A 10,467-nucleotide genomic window follows, 5' to 3' on the forward strand; every position below is an offset into this window, starting at 1 on the left:
TTATTGCAGGAAAAGCAGCAGCAAGTTGGCCATGTGTTATTTCTTCAATTTCACTTTGTACAGACAAGTATATCAGAAGAATAACTACAAATTAAACTGGGAAAGAACAGAAGAAAAGTTAAGGAATTGTCAAGTTTGCTGAGTCCTGCCTGATTCTTGACAAAGAAAGCCCACTGAGTTAGTTGTTAGTTGCAGGATTTGCGGGGCAGAATACACAGGGAGGGACTTCTGGGGAAATAGAAACTCTGCACGTTACATGAAAAAAACAACCCCACACATATTCTCAGCTCCCTCCTATCTCTTTCTATATAACATCCTGCACAAGACTTTAACTGCGGGCCATAACACAATCTATGGACAGACAATGGGTCTGTGGACACTTCTTCTGCATATACACCTTGGTAATGCTCCCTTTGTTTTTGCTTGTTATTTTATTTATTTCATCAGCTGCTTATGTGTGATTTTACACTTTTGGACTCAGATTTGTTCATATCCTCGTAAGCTGTATATAGAGGTTGTTGATAGATAGATAATTAGATAGACATGCTTTATTCATCAGGGGAAATTCAATATAACAACAATAAGTACAATTCTTTTTTATTTATTTTTATTTTACACAGAAAAGCATACATGTGGGACGGTGATTGAGTTGTTAAGGCAGAGCTAAATTTAGGCAAAGTTAAAACAGAGGAGACTGGTTGAATGTTTCAGTAATCAAGAAGCATAAAAACATAAAACAGTGCAAAGAGTAGAAGTTGATGTGTACATAGATGTGTGTATGTGAATCTTGGCAATTCATTTTAATGCTATTAAACTAAATAGCTGCTCATAGTTCAGAATGAACAGTTTCTTGCATTTTGGCAGACAATAACTGAGTTAAAATAATGATGAAGACAGGACAGAATCATTTGAAATTCAAATAATCTCATTTTTAATTTTATGTTCTTATTCTCTCCCTCTGAAGTGTTTTGTGTTTCTCTCGCACCACCTTCCAATGTCTCCATCTCTTCCTTCAACATGGAGCATACACTCAACTTCCTTGCCGGTCCTGGGACCCCCTCTGACACACACTTCACCGTCCAAATCATCCACCACAGGTATTCAGTCAAGAAACAAGTAGAGAGAGGAGATGACACATTGAGGTAGACTCATGACCATTTTGTATCACCCCCTGTTTGTTTAATATGTTCACTAACTTATATGTTTAGCCTCTGCCTCGTTCAATAGTGTCATGTTTCATTTTTGCTTCTGAAGCTTTTCTAATTGCTCTGAGTTTGCACTTCCCTTTTTGATAAAATGTCTACCTCTGCCCCCCCACCGTCAGCCCCAGCACTATGCTTCACTGTGGTGATGATATGTTAATCTTAATGTTCTAGGGTTATGATCAGTCTTTCTCTTTTCGTTTCTTTATCTTCTTTCACTCTGGAGGACTAACTCGTGGAGACCAGTGGTGGGTTGTTCGGAGCTGACAGCTGGACAGATGTGCAACCTAACCAGAGTGTTCACTGACCTGTACACTCACTACAAAGCTCGAGTCCAAGCCTTCACAACCACCCAGACATCCAGCTGGACTGTATCAACCTGGTTCCAGCCTTTGTCAGACAGTGAGACACCACAAACACAGTTAAAAATATGTTACACACAAATATATATATATATCTATATATATATATATACAGTATAGTATATTGCCCAACATCTCATCTCCCTCAAAGGGCAACAATGACAATTCTTTGTCCTGTGATTACTCTCGTCTTAGTTGATAGAAATTAAATAAATGTTTCTCCCCATAGCTGTGCTGGGACCTCCTGATGTGTCTGTGTCTGGCTGTGGAAACTGTTTGATCCTGCAGATCAAACCTCCTGCAACAAAGGGCCTCCAGTATAACCTGCAGCTGGAGAATCTCTACAGAGGAGTGATCCTACATGTGCGAAGAACCAGGGATGGGGCACAGGTATTTGTTATACAGTTGCACTATAGTCAGTATTTTTATATTCCTATTTTGACTCTTCCCTCATCAATCATTTTACTTGTTTAAAGGTACAGTGTGTGGAATTAAGGGACATCTAGTTGTGAAATTGCATGTTGCAGCTAAACACCCCTCACCTCACCCTCTCCTTCCAAACATGAAAAAGAACCTGTGGTAGCCTTTAATTGTCATAAAAACTCAAAAGGTGTTTAGTTTGTCCAGTCTGGACTAATGTAAAAAACATGGCGGCCTCCGTAGAGAGGACCCCCTTTATATATAGAGGTGTCAACATAAAGTATTTAAATATAAAGGACCTTTTCTTTGGTAAAGAAAACTACAATTCATATAATTAAGATGAAACAAACTAGTGAAAACATCATGAGGATTATTCTACATTAAATTTCTGACAATAGTTCCCTTTCACCGAAATCTTACACACTGGACCTTTAAGGATCATAAATGTATAAAACATATCTATGCTAAAATTGTTGTTTTTCAGTGTGTGCATGGTTTAACCCACAACTTCCTCTCACTGACTTGTGTCTTCCTGTTTTTAAGAAAAGGTTCAGCCGTATGAGAAAAAAAAGGAATTCATCTTCACATCTGTATATTCACTCTTTTGGCCTGCGTTCGTGCCCGCTTCAATGTACTAATGTGATGAGACGTAAAAAAAAAACAGACAGTAGAGTCCATTACTGGACAAAATGTTGGTCAGAGCACACTTCCTGCCCTAAATTAGGTTAGAAACCTGAAAGAAAGTATTAGATTCTTTAAGCAGATATCGGTTTAACACCCTGGGTATGTGGGTTGTTTTTTATTTTATTTACCAACTTTGAGTGTTACAACAAAAAAAATTTAAATTAGATGAACAGACTAACTGGAGCACTTTACCATGGAGGACAAAAATGACTTAAGTATAAATAAATAAATACAGAAATAAATAAATGAATGAATATCTTAAATTTACTTCCACATTTATTTATTTCTGTATTCCTGTGTCTGCATGCTAATGAGAAAGGCAACCTCAGTCTCATGCAGGATTGGTCACAGGAGTGTGATGATCCAGTTCTACTGCTTGTGCCTTTTGTTGCTGTTTGCAGTGTTGTGCCAGTTCACACTTAAAAGAACGAGTTCAAAGTTCACTTCATGCAGATGAAAATGAACAGTTCACGTTTATATTTCATTTTTTATTGGGATGATTGAAAACAAACTTACGATCTTGTGTTGAGTTATTAATCGATGGTGTCGGATCATGTCTGCGTGTCTCTCTGGTCATTTTAACACAACATGTTGATGAGTCATTTTTTCATGATGTTTAAATGCAGCGAGTGAGTGGGGAAGATTCGCTAGGAATAGATTGCTTCTGTCTGGATTGCTCCATTGACCAATCCTGCTTGAGACTGAGGTTAGGACCTCCTACCTCATTTACATATGAAATACGGAAATAAATTAATTTGGAAATAAATGTAAGACATTTATTTATTTATACTTAAGTAATTTTTTCATCCTCCATATTTTACACATGGATCGGCCCTATATGTTGTTTCATTTTCTCATTCTGAGCACCGGGTGTTTCTTGAGAAGAATACAGTACTTTGATGCAGGAAATGATTTGCATCACTCTTACGACAGCAACAGTTTCTGTTAACACTTTAGACATGGATGACAGCTTTACAAAGAAAGAAAGGTGCACCACCACCATAAATAACAGAAATAATGAAACAAAATCTTAAAAGTAACTTTACATTTACTGGTAACAAGTACACTTCTGAAGTTTATTCTCCTACTCCACTACAATTCAAAGGAGAATATTTTACTTCTAGGTACATTTTACTGTAACACACCTGGTATTAACATGTGGTTTTTGTGATCAGATCACAAGTGGACAGCTTTAAGTACAGGTGAACGTATTTCGACCGGATAGCGATCGAATCACGCCAGAACATATTCAGAGGTGGTCTGGGCAACATGTGCAGTGTGAACACAAATGCATCCTGGGCCACATAAGGACCGCCTGCTCAGCTGATGTCCTCTGACCCACTACAGTTTCACTATGAACTGAACCTATTTTTACTCTTACCTGTGCCCATATTTTGCCCTGATTTGTTTGTGGCCATCACCTAAATAAACACTGACTACGACATTAAATTGGTGAAATCTCAACTGCAGCTGCACAAGGTTCATTGAGCACCTCCTGACTCCTCTCTCATGTACACACAAACAGTGACATGGGGCACATCTGTAAACTCAGACTGGGTAAAAACAACATAATTTGAATTTAAATGACACAAAGGAAATATGTGTTAATATGCATGTAGAGTGGGGAAATGAGATCTGATCATAAGTGGTCACAGGAGACACATTCCAAATGCTTTTTGACACCACACATGAACACATGTACTTAGTGCTGACCACTTGTGATCGGATCTCTCTGGAGGAATGTTAATAGCAGGTGTGTATGGGGACCTTTAAGATGCTCTGTTGAATTACAGTAACTAATTGACAATTTCTGAAGAAAGTTTGACACCTTTTTGTGTTTATGTGTCCATGAACTGTCATGTAAGACCTACAGTAGGCATCTAGACTAGACACATGTGGACGCATGGTTCAGCTTTTGTAATGCATGCTGTCATCACCAAAGAACCAACATAAAGAAGCCAAAATCTGAAACTATTTTTTATCAAATTCCTTGTCAATTGAAAAATTGACATTGACATTGAAATTTCCACTAAATACAAAAATTCTTCTTTCATCGATGTTTGCAAACAGCAACACAGGTGGCACCTTCTATTTGTGAATAAAGACCGATTTCTGATTCAAGATCTGTGCAATTGAAAAATCCACAGATGCAATAGACATTTATTCTATGCAAGTCATTTCTACCAACTGCGAATGTGTTCCTTATGTTTGACATAATTAAACCAACGGTTTTTGTATGAGATCTGTGTTAACTGTTAACCCAGTGAAAAGTGCCAACACACAGAGGACTTCTGCTCTACTAAGAAGGTGATTATAATCAAGTGGAGGCCTCCCGACAGTATATTTTAATATACAAGAAGGTACTGTAATGTAAGTGAGAGGCAAAACCCAACATACATACATTCAAATCTTGAAATTAGGTCACATCGAATGAGGTTGTAGCTTTTGCCTGTAATGACAGTGTGGTTATTTCGGATGGAGCAATAAACAATATACAGACTTATTAAATAAGTTATTCCCTCAAAATGTGTTGTTCATTTTTGCCCCCTTAATCTCCTGGTTTGTATGTTTCAGTTCAGACTGAATCTGCCGTACAGTGAAGAGAAAGTGATCATGTACCTGCAGCGGGGTGTAGAGTACTGTGTGAGCATCTCTGTGACTGCACTCTTCAACTCCAACCCTGTCCCCAGTAAACCTCACTGTGCCTTCACCAGCCATCCTCCATCCAAAAGCTCAAGTATGTCACTCTTGTTTACTTGAATACTCAGCATCCCCAAATTAATTAGCCCAAACTAATGCAAAAATGTAAGATTGTCTTCTTTTGTGCCATCAACTTTAATATGTTGCAACATAACCATCAATACTTTTCTGTCTCTTCACCTTCTCTCAACCAGCCTTGTTCAATAAGGACATTTTGATAACATTGACCTTGTGATAGAAATGTGATGGCATGGTAAATGGACAGTACTTATATGTATATATATATATATATATATATATATATATATATATATATATGCCTGTTTCCAGTCGAAGCCACCACTCAAAGTACATTACAGTGCATCTATACAAAGCACTTAATCACACATCATTCATACACGGTCGGCACAGACAGGGGTTGTCCTCTGATACTTCTGAATGCAGACTGGAGGTGCCGGTTGATGTTGAACATCACTTTACTTTAGTACAAAATTTCCAATTTGTATTACCTTGGACAGTGAATGTTTTAATGTACATTTGGGAATGTGAGTATTGGTTTAAGATAAACTGTATAAACATATTCTCTGCTGTGAAGTGATGTACTCAGCTGTCAGTTAATCAGGTGTCACTAAAGCTGTCTGCATGAAAGTAGGATTTATTGAGTATCTGAATGTTTAACATTTTTAAGTAAATGTATATGTTTGAATAGACTAAGTTAAGTAAGTACATGCCAATTAGCCAATCAGCAGTAAAAACTGAATTTTTAGTGTTTCCGCATGTAATACCATTCCTTATTCAATTCAAAATGTATATCCCAAAAAGCAAAGTTGAGTTTGTTGTTAGTTAACATGTCTTTTTTTACAGCGTATTTGGTCATCGGTGCGCTGGGTTTTTTCTGTATACTGGGCTTCCTCATCACTGGATTGGTTTTGAATAGTGGTCAGCGGAGCTTCAAAATACTGAGACGACACCTATCCACATCTCTGGTAAGCGATGCAACTGTGCTGGGACACAGAATTATTTGAAACAAGATGAAGCTTAAACTACTGAAGGGACATGAAATGATTGGTACAGTAGATGTAGCAGATGAATGAGTAAAAGGCAATCAAAAGAAATAATCCAAAATCCTTTTGATCACGCAATTATTTATCATTCAGTTTAACAGGTCAGTAAACATGCAACACCAGTAAGGGTCTACAGCCATGCTAGCAGGTTGTACTTAGATGCTTTAAGCAAAATGCTAATGTTGTGTGACATGTGTAACAGACTCAATAACAGCTCTGATGTTCTTACCATCTTAGCTCATTAACTGGACTGATTTGACCAAACTATTTGAGAAATCTTAAACATCGACTAATGTCAGTAGAACCATAAAATCATCCTTTCAACAGTCGTTGAGATATTTCGGTTTGGACCAAAGTTGTGAACCTCATACTACTGTCCTGAAAGCTGTGCTAGTAATGTTAAGATTTGAGGTATTTTGAATACAAAAATATAAATTAAAAAAAGAGCTTGATGGAATGACCAGACATTCAACACCCACAATAATGCACAATAATAAGTGGAGGGGGGGTCAGCTCAAACTGTAGTCCAGCTGCTGCAGACTCTAGGAAACAAGATGGTTAATTGACTTCCAGTGTTATTGCCTCCAATGGTTTGTCTTAAAGACAGAAAATAGAACACACCTGGAGGTTCAGGTGTACAGCAGCTGGAGAGGAGTCCTTTAAACCTTTCTCCCTGGCTGTCTCTCCTAGTTAGTGCCTCCTGTCCTTGCAGGTCCTTCATGAGGATATCAACAGAGTCCACTCCCAGAAATTGTTGGGCGCTGTCACAATCCATAAAAAGATAAATACCCAGAGGCTGGTGTCATGTCAACAGACATAATTAAGAGTTAATTTTTCTCCTTCTTTGGTTAAAATATATATTTTTTAAACCAGACCAGACCCAATGTTCTTAAAACAAAGAGGTTTACTTTCCACCAGAATGCTCCAGGTCCACAGTTATGTGCGTCCACTTTCTCCACAGTCCATGCAGGGATCCTCTCCACTCAGTGTCCAAGTGGCAAAGAAACAAGAGGCCGAGGCTGCTCTGCTCTGCTACCTTTATGCCAAAAAAACACCATTCAGTTTGTTCTGATTGGAGACTGGGAAAATACCTGACACCTGTGCTAGGGAGGAGTCTTGAGCTCTGCCTTCCCCTGTGGCAATGATGTATGCACTTGCGCACTGAACCAGATTAAACTGAAACAAAAGAAGTAAACATGCAAATTAAAATGACTATTAATATAGTATTTATATTAATATAATATAATCATCTATTATATTAATATAAATGTGCAGATACAAATATAGTAGAGCATTATGCCTGGGGACACACTAGTTGTCCAGAGGCCGACAACATGAGTAGTGTGTGTGGGAGAGTATGATGGTACATGTAAGAGAGTATAGTAGAGTGAGTGATGTTTGTGGATTAACTTTTTTTGTTTACTGTTTGTTTTCCTAAAGCACTAAATTGAAAAGTCATCATCAGTTTAAGTGTTTTATTCAAAATGTTACGGTAAGGATTTCTGTTAACTGATTGATTTAAGTGTGACTGTCTCTGTCATTGTCCCTTTTATCTCCAGTCATGCACAAATACATCATGAAGAGCCCTGAGGAGCAGCAGTGAGGGGGAGAGAACTGGCGCTAACCCTAAAGATCAGAGGAGCTTGTTTCGGTAGAGTTGCTTGGGCCGACTGGTTTTAGAGCTGAAGGAAGCTGAGAGCAAAATCTCTGGTTAAGTATCAGAGTGAAGTTTTTGTAAATTGATGAAAAACCGACTTTATGTAATTTCTTCTGACTCTAAATGTGTTTTAGCTGAATGAAGTCTTTGTAATTTAAAAGACTTTAAAAATTCAAAGAATACTTGGATCACATGATGATTGATCACAATACCTAACTAATGAATGATGATTTTAGCAACTAGATTATATATTCATAACAGAAATGAGTTGTACTCATACATGAGTTTACAGTAATAAGGCAAAAATGTAAAAATACGCAAAGTGGACTGAAATGTTTCTTTGAATGTGGCTGTCTATCCTTTTAGCAAAGTGGTACTTTTTTCTTAATTTCTTCACATGGTTACTGGTCTTATAAAGAAACTGTTATAGTATACAACGAGAATATGCCATTGGATGACATTATTATTTCATGTTGACAATTTTTATCCAGTTCACCATGTTTTTTCAGCAAATGTTTTTGATACTGTTATCTAATCTGGATGATGATGCTTTTATTATGGTGGCACACCACCGTGATGTGTGCAAGAAATTGGGAAACACTTGGATTCCACTTGTATGAAGATCAGATAGCTGGAAATCAATGATGAATAAAGTAAATAATGCTGGAGAAAAGTAGTCTGGATTCCACAATGCTGTATGTGCATTCACAAATAAAATAAAAAGCTTTTATTAAACCAATATTGATGTAATTACCTTTAACATTAACTTTATTCTACTAATCAACTTTTTTCTGACTTCTGACATTATCAGTGCTTTGGGTACACAGACCTAATCCACTCTTTATCAAAGTCTTTTTTGAATCACTTTTGCTTTTTTCTTCAGTTTTTTGGTTTGATTTGCTAATATTGAAAAGGTCCACATTAGCTTTCATTCAAGCACTGTAATTCCCCAATCTCTTTGGGCTCTGTTGGAAATCTTGGCTTTATCTCATCCCCAGTGTTTGTAAAATGGCGTTTGCTGAGCTAGGTTCATGCTTATAGATATTTAAATGTAGCTAGGTCCAAAAATATGAGATTTATTGACTAATATCTTTTATGAAGGGAATATTCATAATGATGATAACACAGAATATGCTAAATGTATTGAAATGATCTTACTGATTTATAGTAATGGAATGGAAAGGTGGTCATTCGTGTGATGGTGGCAGATATTATGTTAAAGTGATAATGTTAACGGCAAGCAATCTATAAATGAATCATGAATTAATTCGGGAAATGAAATAGACTCAGTCATCAATAGCAGAATCAAATGATTGGACTGAGCCTTCTTGTATGAGAGCCTCCGTGCTGTGGACCTGCGGAAACTCTGTCGGTGACTGGTAAGCTTGCACCACTGACCAATCAGTTCCTTTGAAACATGACATCACAGTTCTTAGAAGATCCCATGGAGCTCTCTATGCTCTATACTGACGTATGCTGAGTATAGTCTATTCTATTATAGTAGAGATTGAGTTACAGTCTCTGCATACTTAACACAAGCAACAGTACCCTCAGACAAGACTTTGCATTGACTTCTAGTCATTGTGGACAGCCAAAGGATTCCAGACTATGTCAAATTTCTTCAAGGAGCCTCTAAGCTTTAGTTCATGGAGATCATCTTTGATCCACCGATCATAAGGTGGGGGTAAAGCGTTCTTCCAGTTTAAAAGAATTAGACACACACACACACACACACACACACACGTTTTCTCTCACTGATATGATGATGATTTAAAAAATGAACATGAGTAACGGTCACTCACTTTGCTAACTACACTATAGGGAAGATTCGCAAGGAACAGATTGCTTCTGTCTGGATCGCTCAGTTGACCAATCCTGCTCGAGACAGAGGTTAGGACCTCCTACCTCATTTACATGTGGACACAGAAATACATAAATAAATAAATGTGGAAATAAATAAACGGGGAAATAAATACGGTAATAAATGAATAAATGTTGAAATAAATAAATGTGGAAATAAATAAATGTGGAAATAAATACGGTAATAAATGAATAAATGTGGAAATAAATAAACGGGGAAATAAATACAGTAATAAATGAATAAATGTGGAAATAAATAAACGGGGAAATAAATACAATAATTAATGAATAAATGTGGAAAATAAATACGGTAATACTTGAATAAATGTGGAAATAAATAGAGTAAAAAATAAATAAGTGTGGGATTAAATAAATGTGGAAATTCAAAATTGGCCCTGATAGAGAAAGACATGCGCGTACACGCACACACACGCACACACACGCACACACACGCACACACACGCATACATCTGCAGTAGCCCCTCCCCTTGCAGAAGCCACTGTCAGCGCGGAAGACG

General features: G+C 37.3%; 1 protein-coding gene across 1 annotated transcript; it reads left to right on the top strand.

Annotated features, from left to right (window-relative positions):
- Positions 1-207: 207 nt before the first annotated feature.
- LOC109637327 (interferon alpha/beta receptor 2-like) lies at positions 208-8,823 on the top strand. Its single transcript, XM_020099605.2, has 7 exons — positions 208-401; positions 965-1,097; positions 1,429-1,604; positions 1,794-1,954; positions 5,243-5,405; positions 6,233-6,354; positions 7,992-8,823. The coding sequence occupies exons 1-7, from the start codon at positions 257-259 to the stop codon at positions 8,010-8,012; spliced, it is 921 nt and encodes a 306-aa protein (XP_019955164.2). The 5' UTR covers positions 208-256; the 3' UTR covers positions 8,013-8,823.
- Positions 8,824-10,467: the final 1,644 nt, after the last annotated feature.

This window comes from Paralichthys olivaceus, chromosome 10 (genome assembly GCF_024713975.1).
Source record: "Paralichthys olivaceus isolate ysfri-2021 chromosome 10, ASM2471397v2, whole genome shotgun sequence".
Taxonomy (NCBI): Eukaryota; Metazoa; Chordata; class Actinopteri; order Pleuronectiformes; family Paralichthyidae; genus Paralichthys; species Paralichthys olivaceus.

Coding starts and splice junctions, on each gene's coding strand:
- LOC109637327 (XM_020099605.2), top strand. CDS start 257: ATGAAAAAAACAACCCCACACATATTCTCAGCTCCCTCCTATCTCTTT. Junction 1,955..5,242: donor GAACCAGGGATGGGGCACAG/GTATTTGTTATA, acceptor TGTATGTTTCAG/TTCAGACTGAATCTGCCGTA. Junction 5,406..6,232: donor TCCTCCATCCAAAAGCTCAA/GTATGTCACTCT, acceptor CTTTTTTTACAG/CGTATTTGGTCATCGGTGCG.